Source organism: Falco cherrug, chromosome 8, assembly GCF_023634085.1.
Source record: "Falco cherrug isolate bFalChe1 chromosome 8, bFalChe1.pri, whole genome shotgun sequence".
In the NCBI taxonomy this organism is placed as follows: domain Eukaryota; kingdom Metazoa; phylum Chordata; class Aves; order Falconiformes; family Falconidae; genus Falco; species Falco cherrug.
This window is the reverse complement of record NC_073704.1, coordinates 11009057-11033489: the sequence shown is the minus strand read 5'-3', so window position 1 is coordinate 11033489 and position 24433 is coordinate 11009057. Positions and strand designations below refer to the sequence as shown.

At 41.6% G+C, this 24433-nt stretch overlaps 1 protein-coding gene across 1 annotated transcript in view; it reads left to right on the top strand.

Moving 5' to 3' along the window:
* CPS1 (carbamoyl-phosphate synthase 1) overlaps positions 1–21754 on the top strand; it is a 99984-nt gene extending 78230 nt beyond the window's left edge. Inside the window, exons 29-38 of the mRNA XM_005441511.3 lie at positions 352–429; positions 1479–1586; positions 2807–2896; positions 4321–4491; positions 7122–7196; positions 10190–10288; positions 15652–15711; positions 16691–16803; positions 18082–18211; positions 19485–21754. Coding sequence (XP_005441568.2) covers positions 352–429; positions 1479–1586; positions 2807–2896; positions 4321–4491; positions 7122–7196; positions 10190–10288; positions 15652–15711; positions 16691–16803; positions 18082–18211; positions 19485–19583 — 1023 coding nt within the window. The 3' untranslated portion in view covers positions 19584–21754. The remainder of the gene's footprint in view (positions 1–351; positions 430–1478; positions 1587–2806; positions 2897–4320; positions 4492–7121; positions 7197–10189; positions 10289–15651; positions 15712–16690; positions 16804–18081; positions 18212–19484) is intronic.
* Positions 21755–24433: the final 2679 nt, after the last annotated feature.

The following is a 24433-nucleotide window of genomic DNA, read 5'->3' as shown; positions in this document are numbered from 1 at the left end:
CTGTTTTTGGGAGACAGGATCAGAGGTCACTGGATCCATGCACATGTCCCACTGTCATCTTTTTGCTGCGATCTCACTTAAAAGCTCTTTGTGGCTTTGCCACAGATTTCCCTGTCATGGTGACATGGAGGGCTCAAATTTACGTATCAGAGACTTCGGGGAAATCATGCCAAGTTTCACCCCATTATGTCTTTGTAAAGGTCACTTATCTGTGCAAATAAGAATATTAATAGATTGGTCTTGTGAGATTCTGCTTCCAAAGGTTTTTCAGTGATGAATAGCAGAGCACTTGGATGGTCCCCAAATACTCTCAAATAAAAACTTTCTTCTTTTATCTTATCTTGATGACAGGATCATCCTGTGGTACTCACTAAATTTATTGAAGGTGCCCGTGAGGTGGAAATGGATGCTGTAGCCAAGGCAGGAAATGTAAGAACTTTGCCTTTTTTTTTTTTTTTTTTTTTGTATTAAACTTGTTTTTCAGGATTGGAGATTTGCAAAAATGTGTGGTTTGAACGACTTGCTATACAGCCATGGATTTGTGCAGAGAACAGTAAAGAAGAAAACATGAATTCATGTTGGGTTCAAAAACATCATGCTTGAAAAGCTCAGCGTGCCTTATTGTATACATCTAAATATTTATTTTTTTAAGCATTGCTTAACCATGTTAATGAATCCTTTAGAATATAATTTTTGCTGGATTTACAGATTACTGGCTTCACAAATTACTTTCATTAGAATTGTATCAGCATGTGTTATGGTATTACCAAAGTTGTTACACCTTCACCTTGCAATTCATTACTAATCAAAGACTTCTCACAAAAAAAAAAAAATCACAAACTTTTCATTTAACAGACATATTCTGGTTTCAGTCTTCATTTTTAACCAGCAGACAAGATCAATTTTTTTGGTACTGAGGTAGTGCACCCTGATGCAATTCATTCAACTTGATACCTTAGGCCTGAATTTCCTCTGCTTGTTTTTCCTCATGAGTAAAACACCACAAAAGATTGTGTGTGTGTGGGAAAGCATAAAAATTGTGTTAGTTCGTACTTGTTTCTATTGGGGAATGACAACTTTTTTGTGTTCATGGCAAACAGAACTTAAAGAGCTGGTTTAAAGCCTAATTAGCTTTTACCTTCTGACCTTCTGTCAGAACGTGTGTTAGAGGAAGAAAGCCTTAGGATGACCAGACTGTGGTAGGCTTTATCATGTGTGCAGTTTGCTTAACCATGGTATGAAAGACACTAACATGATCCTCTTGTTTGTATGCCTTGTGTCTGCCTCAGTCCTATTCTCCCCAAAACCTTGGGAAATTCACTTCCCCCCCCCCCCCCCCCCCCCCCCCCCCCCCCATCCCCCATCTGTATCCTTGTTTGGATACAGCTCTGCTCAGGAGACTGTGCTGGGCTGGAAATGGGGGAACAGTTCATGAGAGAGGGTGAGGTGACTAACTGCTCTGGTGTTACTGTGTGCAGGTTATTTCACATGCTATTTCAGAGCATGTGGAAGATGCAGGCGTTCACTCTGGAGATGCCACCCTCATGTTACCCACACAGACTATTAGCCAGGGAGCCTTGGAGAAGGTAGGTGTTGCACTAGCAAAGAAAAGAGAAAAGAAAGGAAGAGTTTGAATCTGCTTTCCCCCTCTGCTTAGAAGAACTCAGTCACCAATGGAGAAACCAAATCACCAATGTTTTTTTTTTAAAGGCCAGTGTGATATGTGCAAGTGTAGGATGTCAGTGTGCACTCTGTGATTGGCTGTCCTGTACATAGGATCATCTGAACTGTATCCCATTGATTTAAGTAGTAGATGTGTACACTTTCAGGCCCATTGGACTTTTTTTGTTTCATTGGTTTAGAACCAGCTTCCATAGCAGTAGAAGATTGCCTAATCCATACATATATGCCATGGTTCACTTTCTGCTTTCTTTTCTTCCACAATCCTTAAATGATCAGATCAGGTGTATGACTTTCTAGCTGCCTGCTTTTCCAGAAAGGATATCAGGATGAATTAACCTCACCTAACCTTGACTTTTCCCACTTTTGAGAATAAAACTGGTAATAGAGTTAGTTGTTAAAATGCATTTTCTCAGTAAAATGTGCCATCCCTCACGATGTCATCCTTTTAAGGGTCTGCTTGGAAGCTAGCAAGAGCTGTAATGCAGTGGTCTGTGCTACAACTCTGTTTACAAGAATGTCGAAAGCCTTGTTTATGAAATAGTCATCTCCTGAAGCAGAGCCATTCAAATGGTTTTACTGAAATGGCATGTGATTTCTTGACAAACCTAGAAAATCAGACCATAGTGTTTTATCCATTTGTTCCAGAGTATATCTGGTGAGATGCATCCCACTGATTTGTGATGGGACAGGCATGTCGGTGAAATACTTTTTGGACACTTGTAAAGCGAAGTAGTTAATCTCAAAGGGCAAAACATCATTATTTATTATTTAACCAAGAAAGGTATAAAGGCTCCAGTATGCAGTGTAGGAATTGCTACAGACAGGGCAGGCTTTTATTCTCTCTCTTTCTCCTCCTTTCTCACACACACACAGATGAAGCTGATTTTTACTTCTGCCTTCAAATGGCTCTTTGAGCTCTAGGTTACCAGGCAAATTAAACATGTTTGCTTCTGAAAGATAATGCTATTATACCAAAATGAAGGTATAGAGAAAAAATATGCTAGGGCAGAGAGATACATTTCAAGGAATCCACATGTGAGGTGATTTATTACCATGACACTGTTTTGTGGGATTTATTTATTTGTTATACATACGCACATTTTTACTTTATTTATTTTTATAGGTAAAAGCTGCTACAAAAAAGATTGCAAATGCCTTTGCCATCTCTGGTCCATTCAACATTCAGTTCTTGGTGCAAGGCAACAATGTGCTGGTAAGAGCTCTTGTGACTGTTGAAGGAAACCAGGCTCTGCTATGGATAGTTAGGTGCATGTTTCCTGCACTCCCTGCCATAGCAACTCCGTAGCAATAACAGCTGTGGGTTTCTAACCTGCATTGTCTGACGATGTGAGGCTCACCTGTGCCACCCCTAGTCACACAGCTCTCCCTGTCTGTGTGGGAGAGAGCATCCTTCCCTGCCTTCACACCGAGGGTGAAGCGAGTCTGGCTGCGTTATCTGCCAGCACTAGCTATCTTTCACTGTGGGCTGCTGTCCTTCCCAAAATGTTGTTTTGAATATGATGGACGGCACTGGGACCCGTGCCTCATCCTATGAACTGAATGTCATTGCTTCTAGATGTTAGATGTCCTCTCTCATCTTTAGCTATTTTGATCATTAAAATAAGCCTTCCAAGGCACTGGAAAGAAAGCAAGACAATTTAAGTGTTTAAGCCTTTAATATAAGCCATTAAGGTGGCTATCTAAATAGCGTGGTCTTAGTAGCTAAGGGTAACAGAAGTACAGCAGATGTCTGACCCTTTACGGGTAGCGGCTGGCTTTCTGTGGCTAATGGAAGAAGGTCAGAGCAATGTGAGCAGAGTATGACTGAGGAAGCAGTGAATGGAAAGAAAAGCCCGGTGTGGTATAGAAGAGATACATTATTGGTGAAAGATCCTGTTTGGGCTATTAGTTGAGGAAAATGTACTTACCATTCTTCACTTTTCTTATATTTCACACATCGTTATTTAGCATCTCCACAGAGGGTCAGAATGGAGTTTTTCCTTTCTTGCTTTCCCTCAGCTGTGCTTGCCTTTTTTTCTGGCTAAATTCCCCTTTTCCATTCTGTCTTAATTTACCTATTTTCACCCTCATTCACTCCCCCCTCATTCTTACTTACAGCAATTCCTCTGTTGCTAATGAACTCCACGGTGCACTTCTCAGAAGGATGCAGCACTTTTTTCTTGCTTGGGTCACTGAATGACTTCTGCATGTGGATGAGGAAAGTTGGTAAGGGTAGCCCAGTCATTCATGAAGTGCCATTACCATGGGAAAAGAACAAGGTGGGCTTCTAAAGGTTGTACCTAATGCCTGTGTGTAAGTTTCCATGCCTCTTGCACATTAACTTAGGGTATGGTACAAGACGTTTTCCAAAGTGAACTCTGGATAACACCCAGTTCTAATTTTCAGACGGTAGAGATGAAACTCATTTGCAGGACATCAGGCTCCTTGTAACTCAAGCTGGCCACTACCCTCCCTCCTTGCTGTTTGTAATATTGAACACAATTTCTGTGCCTTGTATTTGGTGATCTGAAGAGCATCTCTTCCAAGAGGAATAAGGAGTGATTTCCAGAAATGTGAATGAATCTGTTTCTTCACTGCACAGTCCCTGACCCTGGTACTTCTTTTTAATCCCATCAGGTGATAGAGTGCAACTTGCGAGCTTCACGCTCCTTCCCTTTTGTATCAAAGACTCTGGGTGTGGACTTCATCGATGTGGCCACAAAAGTGATGATTGGAAAAGAGGTTAATGAGTCATGCCTCCCCACACTGGAACATCCCATTATTCCATCCAGATATGTTGGGATTAAGGTATGGTTTCCAAAAGAACACCAAAATCCCCCCCAACAGAGCCAGCACCTAACACATTAATAGGCAATTAGTACTTTAATGTACAGAGAGAATAATTTACTCATTGGCCAAAGGTCAAATTGACCTTTTGTAGTTTCTGTCAAGATAATGTATCTTGGGAATTACAGAGAAAAATCAAAGGAAAATTATCTAGTGATTGTTAATAAAATCAATCTTCTTTTATTTCGTCTAACCTACTCTGAATCATGTTTATGGGCAGCATAATAAATATGCATTTGCAGAATTGAACACTGAGGTACATCTAGTATATGTGTGGACATGTACAAATTTTGTGTTCTGAGTGCCCCCTAGATTTCACTTTCAGGATTTAGGACATGGGCTGTGAATGCATGGAATCCCCTTTATATGCACCACCAGTTAAAATGGGAGTGAAAGTCTTGGATCCTTTGATTTCAGCGGGGCCAAGATTTTACTTTTCATAGTTACTAAGCTTATGTACCACCCAAGATAGCAAAGTGTACTGTAGGTATTTCTGAATGCTTAGTGGAATAAAAAAAAATAATTTAAGTTCCTAATCATAAAACTCCAGAACAGCAGTGCAGAAAATACAATGCATAATGAGAATTGTTTATACAGGAACGTTCAAGCTTTAATAGCTTCCATATCAAGTGAAAACTGAGGAAACAGAAAACACCTAACATGTTTCTACTAATAAAATGTTCAGACCTATTAAAATACAAATAAAAAGCCAAATCTGCGGCCCAAGCGAGCTCAGCTTATTGTCAAGCCAGCCAGTCTAGAAGTAGCGTCATATTTTGTTTTGATGCTACAGGTAGGCATTATCTGAAATTCTAATCTAAGAATATTTTTCTGGGTGTTATTTATTTTTATTAATTTCAGTTATTTAGACCTGGGTCTTCTACTCTGTTGTTAGCTAAACCACCAAGTTTTCTCTCTTTCCCAGGAATGCTGGCTACAGAGCGGAAAACCCAACTACATTCTTGAAAACTTGGCTACAAAGCCTTTTATACTCGTTGTGTTCTGTGTGGATTTGTCAAATATAAAAATCTGCTAATATCTTTAGAAAGGCTAGACTGAAAAATATTCCAGTTAAATCTGGTTCTTGTTATTCATGCATCATATTTTCTGTCCTCTCACATTTTTATGATAGGAACATTTGCGTCGAAATGGGATTGTGTTTCTCCAGCAGTTCTTAAATGCTCTAAAAAGAGAATACGAAACTCTTTTCTTCTTTCTCAACATAGCTGCTCCTTTGTGGATTTGAAGTTCCACTGTTTTAGCCTTAGTGACTGGAATATTCTCTTGCCATGTTTGCTTGCAGTGTGATGCAAGTATCATGGCCTGGCCAAGATTAAATCCTGGATAAAGCATGACTGAATAAGTTTTAAATAGGATTTATTTGCAGTACCACAGCCTGCTTCTGCTGATGCATTTTCATGCTCACAGCAGACAAAAGTTAGGGAGCTGGAGGAAAGCTTTGTTGCTTGTTACCTTTCAAGACAATATATGCATAAAAAATAATCCACCTTTACTACCATATTTCAGCTTGAGACTGTAGAGTTGGCCACTGTAAATTTTTTTTCTTTATGTGTAGAAGAAGCAAAACCGATCTAAAAGTCTGGAAGACACATGATATTTTTTTAAGAAACCTTTCGCAATGAATTTCTGCTGTCACATTTTAGTTGATAATTGTTAGGTGTCATGAAACAGCAGCTGACTTGTCTGCAGTGTTACCTTCAGAGACTTCCAAGAACAGAATTATGTCTTTGAATGTAAAGCTAGATTCTTGGTTAATCAGCAATGATGGTGTCTTTATGCAAATGCCATTAGTAGTTCAAGGTGTAGAGAAGCCCTATAGAAAATTATTCCTTAGTAGAAAATTTACTCTGTTAGCCACATGTAGTCATTGGCTCTTTAACAGAGTGTTTCTTTCTCTCTCTCTTTTTTTTTTAAGGTCAAATTAGACAAGAGAACTCACAGACTGTAGTGACCTAAGCCCTCAGATAATGATAATGATCAGGGATTTTAATATTTTCAATCAAAAGATTAAAAAAAAATATACAGGTCTGTATTTTGGGGAGGGAGAGGGAAAATACAAAAATCATAGTGTGTTCTTGTGGAATTGTTTGATTCCTGTGAGTGAAAAATTTCTGTTGGAGAACAGTTTTCTAAGAAAAACAGAGGGCCCTCAGATAGTGTATCTCCTTGTGTCATGAATTAGATGCTTCACAGCTTTTCTGTTTTAAAATGTGTCCTAAAGATGATAGTCATAGTGGACTACCACAGATTAGAAATCTGCCATCAGAATATGAGCAGAACTGCAAGAGTTAGAAGGATGATTTACTGGTGAGATACAAGTTTATTTGTTCCAGTCCATCATCAGGATGCTGGGGGAGCTCACTTGCCAAGTAGTCCTTTGTTTATCAGCCTTGACCAGTGCTTTTTTTTGATTCATTCATGTCTGTCTCTTTCTGTCACTTCCAAGTGTAGCTGGATGGCTTTTGTTTTGTTTTTGTTTTGGTTTTGTGGTTGTTGTGGTTTGTTTGGTTTTTTAAACTATGCATTAGATTTTCATTCTCTTACTATCTCCTACCTCTTTCTTTCACCAGGCCCCAATGTTTTCTTGGTCCCGGCTGAGAGATGCTGACCCTGTTCTCCGATGTGAAATGGCCTCTACTGGGGAGGTATCTTCTAGATTTGCCTTTTTTCTTTGTTGTTGTTGTTGTTGTTGTTGAAACCAAGTTGACTTTAAACATCATGAATCTTTGAAACTGATCTTGTTACTGCCTGTATCGTGATGGCATCTGTAGCTTCTTCAGAAGATTTATAACATCTTTTTTAGCTGTAAAAACACACTGTCCTGGAAATCCCAGTTTATTCAGCCACTGGATGTCCCTCTTTACCTGCATGTCAGCTCCCTGAGTTGGACCTGGTTGGTGTGACAGCCTGAAATGAGTTTATCTGAGAGCTGTTGGGTTCTGGGAGGTTCTTGATGTGTCAGTCTGTTTTATGAATCACCTGCTTCTAGACAGACAAGTGCTTACAGCTTTCAACCCCCCCCCTTGACACATACCAGAATAGCAATATTGAGTCTCCAGGTCATGAGCGTTTGGTCTTGGAACATGCTGGTTTCTTGAAAGCAACAAATATGTGTGGTGATATTTTTCTTGTTGCCAGGTAACATTGAGGCATGTCCCAAGGTGTGAAAGGAAAGAAAGGGTGAATAAAATGCGATGGCTGTAGTATGGACTGTCAGTATGATGAGGGGGAAGCTGAACTACTTCACCTACTCTTTCTACTGTGAAGTGCTTCCAAAATGTCTGTGGTGTATGCATGGCACACTCTAAAGGCAGAAAGCTGTTTGTCTTCCTTTGTAGGCTCAGCACTGACGGGAGCCCTCACTCCTCAAGGTGTACAGGTTTCTGTCAACATCATTTGAAGGGATATTAATTCATCTAGAACAAAGAGTTTTGTTTAAGAGTTATTGCTGAGCTGTCAACAGCTTCTGTAGATATACCTAAACCATCTTTAAACTTGCTTGCTCTGTTGCTTCTAGGAAAGTTGTGGTAGCAATAAACTTATTCTGGGCTAGAAAGCCCACTTGGGAAGTGATTAAATACTGAAGGTAATTAGACTGGCCTAACTCTGTTCTACCATAGCTAGGCAGGTGGCAGAGCCTGGGCTGCTCCATTTGATATGAGCTTGGGTATGTCTACATGAGCTTTTTTCATTAAGAAAGCCTTATATTTTAGTATGAAAAAGCACTATACCCAGATACAAGGTAAGAACAGCCTTAGGTCTCCTACATCTCTCCAGAATTACTTTATTTTGCTCTTCATAATGTGAGGGAAATCAATATTGCAGAAGATTTCCTTTCAGTGTAGTTAATGGGCAGAAAAAAGCCAAGTGACTTCCTTATTTTCAGAACAAAATTGATTACACAGACACCCACCCCCCACAAACACCCCCCAATGAAAAAAAGGAATAAAAATGTAACTAAGGGCAAGAATTATTTTTCTGCTCTTTATATGGAGTTAGAGATTACCTTGGTCATAAAGGAGGGATTATTAACTTTTATGAGTTGGAAAGATCCATATTCACAAATGCCATAAAATGTGACAGTTATGAAAGTCTTTCTTATGAGTGAAGTAAGGATAATAACTTGCTTTGGGTAAAATGCTCAATTATTCCTCAAAGACATTTTTCACACACATGGCTTGATTTGGGCTTGAATTTGTTGCATCTATCTGGCAGAGATGTATTTTGTGGAAGCTGTGGTTCCCACAACAGTAGAAGACACAGTGCTGGGGGATCCCTTTGAGTTCTGTGGCTATTCTGACCACGCCACAATGATAAACCTCTCCTGCAGGCTGGAAACCCCCGGTCCGAGCGTGCCTGGCAGGGAGCTGGCTGCCACCCTAGAAAGCCCAGGACATACGTAATCCCTCAGCCACTTACGCTGAAGAACAGACTGAACACTCAAGGATGAGTGTTTAGAGAAAAGCTGAGTTATTAGTTGTCATGATTTTTTTTTTTATCCCTTCCCTTGTGGGATTTTTTTGTTGTTGTTGTTTGTTCTTTTTTTTACTTCAGAAGATCTGGCAAATCATCATTTGTTCTTCTTACATAGGAAATATTGGCACCATGGTAACGGTGGGACCATGAATATGAGGGCTCCCTCTGTGATGGGAGGGACCATAGCAGGAAAATGGGAGAGCAATTCTCAATCAGCCCCTTTATCCCATCTGTGTATGTGTGCAGATTTGTTATTTCAAAGAGAAAAATCTGTGACAGTTTCTGCTTCTCACTGTTTTTCAACAAGTGTGGAGTTAGCCAGAAAAAAAAGCGAAAAGGTGAGGGGTTTGTTGTGGTTTTTTGTTTGGTTTTGTTTTTTAAAAAAAACTTTCACAAAAGCTCGTGTGTTCCTCCTTTCATCATCAGAATTCCAAATTTTGGTAAGGAACATAGTTTAGTTCTTTCAGAAGATCATTACCGCATGACAGTCTGTGAACATCTGAGCTCCACAGGCAGTTCTGAATGATGGAGAACTGCTGAATGATTTTTATTGATTTCTTTATCAAGTCTTTGTTTACATAAAATAAATTATTATGAATTGTCATGATTTTTTTGTTCTTTTCCTAAGTGCATACTTGAATTTTGTACATCTATGGACTTTTAATGGAAAAACAACTTTATAGTCCATGGTTTATCTTCAGAGGAAATGCCAGAAATACATGACGGCGCAAGTGCTGTCTTACCCTAGTTGGCAGCATACATGCAGAGAAACATGCCTGCATACAGAATACTCACTAATATTTAAGCATTATATAATGTTAAACAATTCGCAGTGCACTCACAAACATTGGAGCAGAGGCTGTATACAGCATTCCCATAACTCAGCAGAATCAATTGTTGTTACTCCTTGGTGTGCTGTTTGAAACTAAAGCGTTGCTTATTCCTTTGTTATTGCTTCATTAAAATGATGAGATTTGTCTGCAATGATTTTCTGATTTTTTTCTACCCCTGCCTGCAGGCTCCATGCAAAAGCACTCTGATTCTGCGCAAAAAAGTCAAAAGAGCCTAATTAAAAATTTAATTCCTGTTTCTTTTTAAAACAATGATTAGGGGTTGTTTTTGGTTTTTCTCCTCATGCTTCCTTCTCTGTGCCTTTTCCCAGGTCGCATGCTTCGGGGAGGATGTATACTCTGCCTTCCAGAAGGCTATGCTTGCCACAGGGTTTAGGTTTCCTAAGGAAGGAATTTTGATTGGAATCCAGGTGAGTCCTAAGAATCAAAGCTGAGAAAGGACTGACACAGAGGAACTCAGTAACTGTTGCTTTGGTTTCATTCATGTGTCTTTTTGGCTTAAATGTGTGTCTCTGTGATGCAGCTTGAAGTGCAGTAAGACAATGAGGAATAAACACCATGGAGAGGTCTTTACTGAATTCTCTGGGGCTGGCCTATTGTTGGGTTTTTTTTCCCTCTGGCTCCTGATGGTTTCTACTGGGAGCTGCAGAATTTTGCTGGGAGCCAACCCCCGGGATTGCTGAAAGCAGAGGTCTGGGATCAGAGTTAGAAGCCACCTTCCTGTGGGGAGCAAAGCCTATAGACAACTGGTTCAGAGAAGTGTCCCAGCTAGAACTCAGAGCCTGCTCCTTGCTCCCTCCCAGATGGGAGCCCTGGGGATGCTACTTTCCAGTCCTGACATATGAACTCCATCTGTACATTGCCTCTTGCCTTTTTGCAACTAGTTCCCCTCCACCCCCTCAAAACAGTGAGAGAGTTTCCATACTGCAAAGCTGGACCTGCTAATCTTTCCCCATAGGTGCATGTATTTCATTCCAGGTAGAGCTGTCACATCATCCAACAGTGTAGGAAACATGATGTTGTTAGGTTGTTGTGGGGCTAGTTATTGGTGTAACAGTGTCAGGCAATGAGACCTCTACCAGGTCTGGCACTGTCACATTCCTCTCCTCATTGGAGTCACGATGGGAATGTACTTGAGTACAGTCTGGCAAGGGATTAAAGGACAACAGTCTTCACCCTGCTGCATGCTTTCCTGGCTGCCTTGAGGCATAGCTGCCATTACTTCTTTCCCTGTTTGATGACAGTGTGTGGCCAGTATTGTTCCCTACCATGCATCTCCTATCAGCCAGCAGTAAGTAGCTCAAAAAGGAAGAACCAACACTACATTTCTGTAGCAATGTTTTTTCTTCCTGTATCTTGTCAGAGCTCTCTCTTCTTAGGGACTGCCTCTCAGACACATATTCTGCAGGTCCCATGATTCCATGCTAGACTGGAGCTTGGACTTTAGTTTCATCTTTTGCTGTCAGCAACCCTCAATGTTGCTGTATGTGTCAAAAAGTTTAAACAGTGTCATCATGGGAATGTCCTCCAGTGCAATGGCTTCTGCAAACAGCCTTTATGTGGAGAAGTTCCTGATGTTTTTTTCTTAGAAAGAGCCCTGCACCTCCTTTTGTAAGGAGGATGTGCATTTCAGCATGAAAAGGTTGCTAGGCAGAAAAGCAAAAAGTGTTTGTTCTTTGTCACAGAATGGTTACCAACTGCAGGAGGTGCTGAAGTCAGAAACACTTGCAAACTTTGAGACCTGTGTATGTTCTTCAAAAATATTCAGATGTTTCCACTGCAACTAGAACATTCTTGGGCCCCATAAAGACAACTGATTGCCTCCTGCCATTTCCCCATTGTGCTTGTAATAACCTTATGCCCTACATTATTGCATAAAGCCAATAAAAAACCAAAATAGAATAGATGAATTTTCCTGTCAGACAACTGGGGTGTGAAAAATATGTTGGGCTGTCTCTGCCAGCAGAGGATGTGAAGGAAGTGTGTGAAAAATGGCCAGAAAGGAACATGACTTCTGCTAACACAGATTACTGCTTAGTCCTTAAATATACACATATGTACACACGTCTATGGATTGAAACTGTTGCTCTAAGTTACCTCAAATTAGCAGAAAAGTCTTTGCTTGCTACCTAGATAAAATGTAAAAGTTCAGTATGAAACTTAGTTAGGGCAGTTAGTAGTGTGCCTACTGTATACCTAATCACTGCAGATTTTGAAACAGCATCTAAAAAAGGGGGGAAAAAAGCAGAAGAAAAAATTGGAGCCCAGTGTTTAAAATTTAAGCCTATTTTCCTGATAGCAGCTGAAGGGTAACAGGCAGCAAAGAGTAATTTTAGCTGTAGAAAGCATTTATGTAGGTTCTGTGTCAATATCTGTTAAACTGAGCCAAATGTTCTATGTACGCAGGTCTTAAGAAAAAAAAGGTGAAAAAAAAATAACACAACCCCAAAAGCTCAGCCCCCCCAACCTTTTAAAAGTAACAAGATTCTGTCCTTTTTAATGAGTAATTTACAGTTTATTTTCTTGCCAAAGAAACTTGAAGACAACCGATCAATCGTTTAAAGGTCTCTCTTCATCTCAGCATATTTTGATTTATAATTAAACTGCAAAAGAAGAAGTATAATGTTAATGCTGGGAACGACGTATTGCTCCCTCACCACTCTGGAATTTGTCACCTACCTACTTTTCAATGGTCCATTTTGAAACAGGGGAGATGAAGCCTTGTAGGAAGGGGAGGCTGAAATGCTGACCTAGACCTGATGTGCAGACTGTGAGTGGTCTTCCCTGAGTATTCCAGGCTGGAGGGGAGGGGAGCCCCTCACTGCAGAAACAAGAGGCACAAGGAACGAGGCATAAAGCAGGCTGTGAACACCAGTAGTGGTGCTCTCATTTGAATCACAAACATGAGGTCATCTGCCTCAAACTGGCAGAAGCTGTCAGTATATCCTCAGAGGGGGAAATACAGGCTCAGAAGGACAGGTATCAGGTTGCCCCTCTCCACCGTCACTTCATGTTTAAATGTCATTGCTGTGAGGGGGTGATGGGCTGGAGGTCCCTGCCTGGGCAGAGGCCCCTGGCTTTCAAACTGCAGAGTGGTTTCTGCAAGCTGTTCTGCTGCACTCAGGGCTGATTCTTGTCAGGAGCACGTAAGTCAGCCCACTTGGGTTTCTCTGAGGAAGGTGCCGTGCTTCACCTGTAGAGGATGCTGAGTGCAAAACATATCCCGCTTTCAGAGGCTTCGTTGCTTCATGACTAATGGCTTGCTCTGATTTTTAGACTGGACTTTTAGCTCTTGCAGAGACCAAGAGGCCAAATGGTCTTGAATTCAGCTTCCCTCAAAAGTATCTAGGCTCAACATATTTAGGTTATTCAGTATACTGAATAGGTTATACAGTATACCTTTATGCCATTGCTATTAGTTATGTTGAGGTGGGAGGAGGCTGCCTTCTGGAAGGTGAAGTCAAATAGATGTAGTTAACAACAGCAGGCAGGGAGATCTTAGTTTCCTTGCATATGTTTCATTCTGGGGTATTTTGCAAATCGGGAGTCAAATGGCTGTGCTGCGACCTGCAGTCCAAACAGGTCCCCATACACCCAGGTAACGAACTCAGCCTGGCTGAGGGGCGTCCATGGTGGTGTGCTTACGGGTTGCAGTTCCAGTGGTAACCCTGCTAGGGCCGTACGGAAATGCTGGTAACAAAGGAATCGTTCTCCAGATCCAACAGGCAAGCACTCCTTGACATCTGTGGGACAGCATCAGGCAGGCTGGGCAGCCAGCCGGGGCCGCAAGCCCCCTGGGTGGTCCCTGAGTTGTGAGCACGCTCTGACATTGCACTGGGCGAGGTTGCCCGGCATCTTAGGGGCCCGATGCTTTTTCAGGGTAAACGGAGTATGACTTTCTTGTTAGACAAATGAATTTCTACTACTTTATGCAAACTGATAATCTGACCTGTTTTCCTTTCACAATTTGGAGAAATCTATGATGCTGAAACCCTGAGTCTGCAATTAAATAATTTATATTTTATGCAAGCGGAGTTGAAAAGCTCATTTTATTTTCTTTCCTGATTGGGCTATTCAGTGATATCTCTGGGATGGAGTGCATCTGTCTTACATCTGTGCTGGTGACCATGAGATGCGGAAAGCATTGATGGAGTATTTTATTTTTAAATCCCAGCACTCCAAGTCTGTTGTTTCAAGGTAACCTTCTGCCTTGGTTCCTTACAAACCAGAATTTTTGCATGCTCCACAATGGGTTTTGATAGAGAATTCAAGATTAGCACAGGAGATGAGCTGGCTCCATTTTGAGCTGGATCTTAGGGAGAACTTGTGTAGCTGTATTGAATTAACTGAGGATATAGCCCTTTACAAATGGCAATGCATGCTAGCAAACATGAGAGAGAGGTTATGAGAAATAGAACTTTTCCGATAAAGGAAAAAGAATACAATTCTCCTACAATAAATATCTTCCACTAAATAAATCTTGTAACTTCTCACCTTTAGTAACTAATGGTTTCTTACACAGGTTCTTTCAGCCAGCTTGTAAATCTGAGGCTGCTCCGATGCAAGCTGACAGCTGTAATTTCTTTTCATGGAGAGGCTGTTTTATGTGTCACAAGTGTTCAGTACATGTTTGATAGAAGTTTATAATACTGTTTGAAAGCCAAACCCCCTGACCAGAAGGCAGAACGATTCTCTCTGACTGGGAAGCTGCCAGCCCTGTCACACTGTATATTTATATTTTCCAGTTAGTGTACAGAATGAGATGGCTTTCAGAATGAGGTTCTTTCCAGTGTGCTTGAAAAAAACCTGTTGATTCCTTTGCTTCATAGGAAATTGTTCACCCTTCAGAATGTTGCATTCTCACCTGTATAGGTTAACCTATTAGTAGCTCCAGCAAGGACAAGGGAGCTAGCAATAATCTCACTTGCAAATGGTCAGACCAGGCTAAAGTTAAAAGCAAGGTCTGGCCTGCCTTGGCAGTGAGAAGGGCATGTGTTGCATCTGAGCTTTGCATTGCTGTACCTTCAGCGTCCTGAAGAAAGTTATGCTGGGATCAAATTTTTACTCACCTGTTGTAAAATGGCTTGTTCAAGTGCAGATGTCTACAGAAGGTCATCTTATCTGTACTTCTATATTCTGTTGGATCTGGGTATGCATTATGAGAGTTTCTTTCAAAAACGCCCTAAGTACTTGGTCATTCAGGTCCTCCTGGGAATAGGGTGTCCCAATTTCCTGAGTGGTTTTCTATTTCCATAGACCCATGGGAGTTAGAAATGAACTCATGTGTATGCAGGCTCTTCTTCACGTGAATTTGCAAACAGAGCATCCAAAGGGAGCCCAAAGCCTGTCCATACATTATCTGCCAGATTAAAAGGCCGAATGTTTGAGCAGTGATTGAAAAGATACTCAGTTAAGAGCAGAGGAGACTTTAGTTGGTGTATTTGAGAAGACAGTTGCCCAGATACTTAACATGCAGTAGTAAATCTGTGGTTGCAGTCAAATTTGGAGTGGGAACGCTTACCCTGGTGTTGTAACAAAATACGTCTCAGCTGGGGGTGACTTGGGCTTCAGGATCCAGACAGGTTTATTGGAATGACACCGTACACACAAATTCAGGCATTTCTGTATGTGTGCATGCACGCACACACACACACACACTTAGCACAGAAAGGTGTGTTTGCCTCAGCACAGTCTGGAGGAGCTTTGTGTTGCTCAACAAAACAGTTTCTAAATCCTAGCTTTGATGCTGTATCTAACAAATTTCCTTCTTCAGAAGTCCTTCCGCTCCAGATTCCTCAGCGTAGCAGAACTACTGCATGAAGAAGGTTTTAAGGTAGGTGGTTTCAGTTATTTAAAGCTAGTGTGTTCAAAATCTGAAACGTACTCACCCCTCTACAGGAATGTAAAACGTCAGAGTTTATTTGGAGGTAGAGGAAAAAAAGGACATTTTTGATGTAAAACAGTGGTTTTTAGCTGAGGGACCCATAAAGTCAGCAGGTATCACCCAAATGAAAGTTTTTGTGATTGTTTAATTGAATATGTGGGACTGTTATAAGGCTAAAACCAACCCTGGCTCTGCTATCAGCCTGCAGCCAGGATGTCACGTTATAACTCATCTGAGTTCTCCAAGAAACAAAAATGCCAACAAGATGCCATGTATGACAGAAGGGGAGGAAGGAGAAGCCTTTTTTATGGAAAAGGTCTTTACAGTGCTTCATCTTCAGTGATGTTCACAAGCTGCAGACATGAAATCTGTGGTGTTTACATCCCTCTTGTAATTCTTCTGCATGATTTTGCATCCATATCCCTACTGAAAGGTAACTAACAACATAGCCACAGAAGATGGGCGAGAGCTTTTTAGTGTTAAGTATTATTTTCCTCAGTGGCATTAGTGTAACTACTTGATTTACAGTTCTGCCCTTCAAAACATAATGCTAGGCAAAAAGAAAAGGGGAGTGGGGGTGGGTGGGTGGGCTGCAAAAAAATTTTTTAAGTGATTGAACTTAACCCCATTGAAAGTCAGAGGGATTTAGGTTTTCCTAAGACACCTAACTCTTTCTGGATGTGTTACCACCATTCATTGACAGTCATGCATCAGCACATCACAGATAACAGAAAGTTGGGAAAGTCATGCTGTTCTCTGTGTGCCTCTCTCTGTATGGAGAAACACCTTTGTGATGAAAAATGCCCTCCAAAATCCGCTCTGACAACCAAGCTGTGTGTTGGGTCTGACCCTTGTGAGTTAAATGAAAAGTTTCGGTATTATGAAGCACATAATAAGTAACTTTTTTTTTTTTTTTTTCTCTTAACAGCTTTATGCCACAGAAGGAACTTCAGACTGGCTCAATGCTAATGGCATCCCAGCAAATCCTGTGGCATGGCCATCCCAGGAAGGCCAGAATCTGATCCTCCCCTCAGTCAGGAGGTAAGAGTAATACCTTGTCAAATTTGTGTTAACATAGAATCATAGAATGGGTTGGGTTAGAAAGGACCTTACAAACATCTAGTTCCAACACCTCTGCCAAGAGCAGGGACACCTTCCACTAGACCAAAGCCCCATCCAGCCTGGCCTTGAACACTTCCAGGGACGGGGCATCCACAGATTCTCTAGGCAGCCTGTGCCAGTGCCTCACCACTCTCGTAGTAAAGAATTTCTTCATTATATCTAATCTAAGTCCACTCTTTTTCAGCTTAAAGCCATTCCCCTTGTCCTATCACTACATGCCCTTGTATAGAGTCCCTCTCCAGCTTTCTTGTAGGCCCCCTTTGGGTACCAGAAGGCCGTGACAAGGTGTCCCTGGAGCCTTCTCTTCTCCACGCTGAACAACCCCAACTGTCTCAGCCTGTCTTCATAGGAGAGGTGCTCCAGCCCTCTGAGCATCTTCCTGGCCCTCCTCTGGACCCGCTCCAACAGGTCCATGTCCTTCTTCTGTTGGGGGCCCCAGGGCTGAACGCAGTGCTCCAGGTGGGGTCTGATGAGGGTGGAGTAGAGGGGGAGAATCACCTCCCTTGGCCGGCTGGCCACAGTTCTTTTGATGCAACCCAGGATTTTGTTGGCTTTCTGGGCTACAAGCACACATTGCTTGGCCATGTTGAGCTTCTCATGCACCAGCACCCCCAAATCTTCCTCCTCATGGCTGCTTTCAGTGCATTCTCTGGCCAGTCTGTATTTGTGCTTGGGATTGCATCCCAAGCATCAAACATTGAGGACAGAAAATACAAGGGGCAAACTGCTGACCCTGTTCAGATAGATGATAGTGATTTAATGGGACTTCGGATTCAATCCAAAGGTTTTGTTTTATCTGATTCTGCCTGGAATTGCCACAGCAGGTTTTGGGTTAATTAATGAACATCTCATTGAACAGTCCTATCTAAATGGCTTGGATGTATTGCTCCATGTGACATATTCATGCAAGGCTATGTGGGATCTGAATATTTAGTTTTTAATAACAGTCAGTCATGCCTTTAACAGAGCTGTATGAACACTGAATATTGCTTTGCATCACTGAATAAAACAGAAATAAAGCCCAAACTCCTGAGTTGCAACTTAGTGCCTTAACCCTTTAACCCTTCTTTCTTGGCATGTACAACTAAACTCAAATGAAAATCTTCAGTGTTGCTTACCTGCATGCCTCTGCTATTCATCATAGATTTTCATTAATCAAGACACACTGTGATACTGTCTTGTGCATTGTCTCTTTAGGCTGATAAGGGATGGGAAAATAGATCTGGTGATTAACCTGCCTAACAGCAACAGCAAGTTTGTTCATGATAATTACGTGATCCGGAGGATGGCTATCGACAGCGGGATTGCTCTGCTCACTAATTTCCAGGTACTTCCCATGTTGTTCTTTCTCCTCTTAGCCGTAAGAGCCTTCCAAGCTTTCAAGCACTTTTGACCTTAGATTCTACTGCGTTTGGACCCTTGTTATGTCTGACACATAATAATGTGCCAGAAAATCTTGGCAACACAATTGTTTGAATGTATTTTCTTTTTGCTACTATAGAAAATAACAATGCTCAAGGTAAAACAAAAAAAAAAAAAAAAAAGAACGAGGAAAATTTTGAGTCTTGCACTGCAGCTGAAGTTGTTGCTGTTTCGTTTTCACTTCAGAGCAAACTTCTTGCACAAGATTGCCTGTAACATGTTTAAATTACACATGGGAACAGTTTTTTTAGTGGGATGTTTTTCCAGTACAGTCCTTAAACCTTAAAGCAGGATATAGCTGGGCTTTCTTGAATGATGCTTGGGGTAATCCCGTTTCAAAGTGCCATCCAAGTGGAATTGCTGCCTGTCCTGTTGTGGTCCCCAGTTGCAGGTCATTATGTGTTTGTAGCTAATGACAAACCCTTTTCACACACTGATAGGGGAAGAGGTATTTGGTAATGCAAAGTGGACTCCTGCTGCCAGCAGTACCTTGACTTCCTTTGCAAGTGGCTTCAACTGCCACAAAAGAGCCTCATCTGGCTCTCATTAAGCACAGCAACCAAATTCCTCTTGATTTCAGTGGGCACTGACACGGAACCCAGTGACTTACACTGGTGTCCAGCTGTGCAAAATCTTCTGCTGTGATTGGAGTGACTGGAGAGCAGGGAGAATGCCAAACTGTAAGTTCATAGACAGGATAATGACAAACATGATTAGTAGGAATGGGAAATTGCAGACACATCTTTTGCCTACTAACTAAACACACACTGATGACCAGAGCAGGAGTCCCCATCCAAAATTTATTACCACACCCGCTGATGCATTTCATTGAACTCTTTTGATTGCAGTGTTTTAATCTTTGAGTTTGAGAGAGGAAAAGACCCCTGCGTTCTCATAAAGGTTTGGGCTATAGGAGGAGACGGCTGTTCTCCTGGGACAGAGCTGTTTTGCCAAAGAAGCCTCTAGTGTCTCCAGCTAAATAGGCAGGCTCCAGGGGGCTGGAGCCAACCCCCATGCACAGTCACCTTGAAATTGGTATTGATTTGGATGGACTCAAGGACTGGAACTGCACAGGGTAGTTTCAGGGTGACAGTGTAGGAGTGTGGAGCCTGCTCTATTACTCAGCCTTCTCCAGAAGGCTTTGCAATGCTCAGTCCTCCTCTGCTTTATATTGACAGGTGACAAAGCTTTTTGCTGAAGCTGTCAAATACTCTGGGAAATTGGACTCCAGGAGTCTCTTCCACTACAAACAGTTTGACAACGGAAACACTGCATAGAAGACCTATCTCCAACCTGCAATGCTTCTGGCACCACAAAAGAGAGGGGGCCTCAGATCATACACCTAACCATCTTTCCATGGATTTTATAGCATCTGCACTGATTGTTTTACCAACTCCAACTAATTCCTAGCCAATACTTTCAATGGCTCATTGGAAAGCTGTCCTCTTCCCAGCCTCTACCCTCTCCCCATTTCCACAAAGGATCAAATATTAGTTACTTATTAGATAGGTAGATCCTGACACCACCATAGCAGAGGAGATGATAGGAGATACAAGTGATTATACATGGGGCTGGTTCTTTTCATAACCAAGCCTGCTCCTCCTTCGAAATGCCTTCCTTGCGTCCATATTCCCAGCTATTCTCATGCTGGATTACACAAATTCCCATAGAAAGCCATGTAGCTTTCTCTTTCCATTGCTGATTATTGAGGATTTTACAACTTTACGTAACAATTGAACATCCTCCTTCTTGATTCACCCAAAGATACCATGGATACCTGCCAAGGTGATGAGTGTAATAGGAACTCTTTAAAGACATATGAACACGAATTCCTCATGGTTTCCTGCAGCAGCTGACAGGAATGATGCAGCTACTTTTTGTCGTGTTTTTAACCTTGGCCAAGAATCTTCTTCAGCCTGTAGATTTGATGGGAGAGGAAGGCTGTATGTGTGTGTCCTGGAATTGCTTCCAAATCCTTCTCAGTCCTTCAAGCTATTATTTTTAAAATTCTGGCTCAACATTCTGAATTCAGGCTGCTGTCCCTGTGTCATAAAGGCTTTCTCTCAGCTTTGTGTCTGGCTTCAAAAGTGGAGGACTCCCCAAAGACTTCTGTGTGTTGCTGTCCAATGTTTTGTGCCATGATTGTGGGCATTAAAATTGAATCCTTTCAAAATGAGGTGGAAGTGTTGCAGTGCTTTACCCCTCCAAATTAAGTAACCCCTTCACTTTCGCTCCAGTCTTCTCTGCTGCTTTTTCATCTCTGGCAACACCCGCAAATGCTGTCCATGGAGCACACCCACTGTGCCACATGATGTGTGTTAGCACTTTCTGTCTTCACGGCTAAAGATTTCAGCAGCTCTATGGGCAATAGCACTGCATCCTACAGTATATACAGTACCTGTCTCTAAACATATAGCAGCTAAGGAACTTATGCGTCTGTCTTTTTTCCCCCCATGTTGCAGTATATACAGAGCACACCCTGGAGTCAGGATGATTCAAGATGATTCAAAGTTGGATGACTTCTCTGATGCTTGCTAATCTAAAGTGGAGCATTGTCCTCCAGCCACACTCTTGTCTGCCTGAGACACCAGCTCCAGGGCACTGCTAGTTTGTAGTGACTTACCTCTTGTGTATCTCCAATACCTGCAGACCCTGGCAAGAAATACTGCTGCCAGCTAGTGCTAGATATGTGGTGGTGGAGCTGTGTACCACCCTTTCTCGAAGCTATCAACACTGAAAGTAGTGCACTTTGGACTGTGTTGTGGAGATGAACAAACCTAGGCTGCTGCTTACATGTGCTCTCAAGTTCCCTTGGGTCCCAAAAATCTTTGAATGTAGAAAGAGAATAAGGGTGGATAAGCAGTCTGGGTTTTTTTAAATTAATACTAAAACACTTCAGGAAGAATATAAAATCTGAGGAGAGCTGTTATTGACAAGTGCAAAGGAGCGATGCCTTTGAGTACCACGGGACTCTCTGACCAGTTGGTACTAAGCACCAAGACCAAATTTTGGACCAAATGTGGACTTTATTTCTCATCTGGTTGGCATCTTAAGCTCTCTTGTAATGGACATTTCTTCAGTACTGCTGTGATAAACGCAACCCTGCCTGCTGTGCATAGGGAGAGCTTTGCACTTTTAGAGTACAGATGTTATTAAAAGAAACAACAAAACCCCACCAAAATTCCAGAAGAGCCCAAAGTCATTGAGAGCTCACCCATTTAGTTGTGAAATGGATGACTAATGGTGGTTAATGAAGTAGCAGTCTATATGCATCCTGCACTTTTGTTTTCCACTGCAAAAATCTCATTAACAACTGGTGTCATCTCACATCCTCCCACCCTGCTTTTACTTCTAGTAGTGAACAAAGCAACATCTTAAAACATCTGTATTCTCTTGTTCTTTCTCTTCTATTTTGCCACTTCTCTCATGAGCTGAAAATGAAATAAATGCCCCGTATTATGATAGCTATCCATTCTTAAATTGTGTGGCCTGGATTCTGCCCTCCTTTATTTCAAATTTATTTGGTTCAGGGGTTTTGTTTGTGTTTTTTAAAACATTGATGAGCAGTAGTCCATTATGAAGTCATCATTCTTATTGATGATGAATGCATCATTTAATGTGGAGCTGCTGTATGACTCAGAGTTGAGGAGGTGGTAGGAAAAGGGCAGCAGGACACAGCAAAAACTCTTGTCTTCAGCTGCACATATACAAGAAAAAGGAGATGCCGTGATCCCCCAGGAGGGTTGTGTGAAATGTAAGTGAGGAGCCAGATGATAGGGCAGCAGGCTCAGAAACATCAAAGAGACGGGAACTTTAAAACAGGTTGTCAGTTTTGGAAAATAGGGAAAACTTTATTGCTTTTAATTCAACTTTCTTAAACAATGCTCCTGCTAATTAGCTAACAGTGTGAGTGTATATGTATCTACGTCTACATGTGTCTACACATTCCTGGTGTACTTGTTGCAGCAGCTGCAGGTACTTAAACCACAGCTTCTTTTGTGTCCACAGACTCTCATATAATTAGAGTAGAATTTAGCAGAAAAATATACCCAAGATTAATATATTCTGAGTACTCTATAATTATTCAGTAGCGTTAAAGTTTTGCTGCTGGTACTGAACACTGGTCCCTTCCCCACTCCTCTGAAGCCGGTGACACTAATGTCCTTCCACACTTAACCAGACCCATCTATACATACACACCATCCCCTGAGCTGTCTCTTCCTCCATCTCCTTTTGTTGTCTCCTCCCCTTCCCCTGTCGGAGGAAAAAAATATATTCTTTTTGTTCTGATGGATGCAAGATGAAACAATAACTCTTATCATGGTCAGAAGGACCCAAGAAATCATCCCCCGGTTTACCTTGCGCAAACACTGAATGCTGGCTGAATTTGTTTCTTGATATGCTTTTCTTCTTTGTGTAATGAAGGTGCAGACACTATAGGAAAAGATTTTTAAGTATCTGCAGCTGTTGGGATCAATGCAGATCTAAAAAGAAAAAGTTACAGTTAGTATCCTTTGTAACAAGCTCATCTCTGCTTTCAATAGATTCTGCCTTATAAAGTCTTTTTCTTATTAATCTTGGGGAGGATGACAATGACAGATGAAAGGGGATGCCGTTCAGAGCAAGAAATTTGCTGATCTATGAACAGTCAATTTTATTCTTTTTTACTGTCTTAAAAGGAGGTTGATAAAGAGACACATGAAGGTATAAGAGACGGTACAAAGCACAACTTTTGAGATAAGCACAAGAAAAGGTGGCAAGAGCCATGATGAAATATGATGAAGGCACTTAATTTTTAGTAACAGAGATGTTTTTTTTTCTCAGTGGTCAGTCTGCTGAGCTGCTCTCTGGAGCCATAGCTGTCCAAGTGTGCCAAGAGCTGGGAAGCTCTGGCACCGCTGAACATTAAGGTCAGGCTCTATACCCAGTTTTGGTCACCTTCCTGGATTTATTCTTCTGCAGTTAGCACCATTTAAATCACTTGAAGATTGCTGGGGCAGCCCCTGCAGAGGTTAGTAGTAAAGCAGTAATAGTTAGGCACGTTGAAAGCAAGAAGAAAAGAATGGAAAAGCGTGAAGACAACTTATTGCTACTACTTTCTGCTTTCCTGGTAGAGGATTTAAAACACAGTGAGATGAAAGCACATGCTTTATATAATTGAAAAGAAATAGTGAAAAGCTTTAAGATGCCTCTTTACTTTGAGACCATTTGAAACCGTCAAAATCAGGTTTCTGAAAGTCCTAAGAAACAGCTAAGTAGGAAAGACTCCATGATCTGAAAGAGCTCTCGGCAGGCAGTGAGCAGAGAAATAAGTATTATTTGCCTTGCAGGTCGCTGGGTTTTCCTGGACTGGGTGTTGCCACCAGCCTGTAAGGCGCTTTTTTTTCCTTTCTCCACATACCAAGTGTATTTTGCACTCTCCTCAAAGTTAGAAAGCCTATTTGTGCTTTGGTACTCTGTGCTTGCATCAGAGGCATCTATGAGTCTGGCTGGGAGCTTAGCAGCTCTATATCTTTATAATGAAGTGATCCATAAAAGTAGGGAGGGCGTTGGAAGTTAGCACTATACTAAACCCCACAAGTGCAATGTGTGTGCAATACCAGTGGCTCAATGCGTGCCTGCTGCCTGTATCCCAGTCAGATGCAAACAACCACTAGGCAGGGGGGTGGGTTCATGCAACGATCAGGATAGGCGGTAAAAGGAGAGAGCACCGCTGGCTTCTTCTGTTTATAATGTTTGTAATGTCAAATCATAGTCAGAGCAGCCCTGGACCTTGGAAAGCTTTCAGCAGACATAATTAGTGCTGTTGTCATCTCTGCAAGGACAGGAGGTGCTGCCATGCCGTATGAAGCATATGAATGCCACTGCTGTAGCCATCTGCAGGACATAGAAGTCTGCTATGCTGCAACAGTAAACTGCCAAATAGTACCCAAAGCCTCTTTTTTTCTTCCTTCTGCATCTCAATCTCAAACTGTATAATGTCATTTATAGGGAATAATCTAGTTATGCTGTAACATTTGTTTCACCCTTACATTGAAGAGAATTTAAATCTGAACCTTCTAATGTGTCATAATTAAATGAAGAACACAATATTTTGTCATTAACTAGGTAGGCTGAACTCTCATTC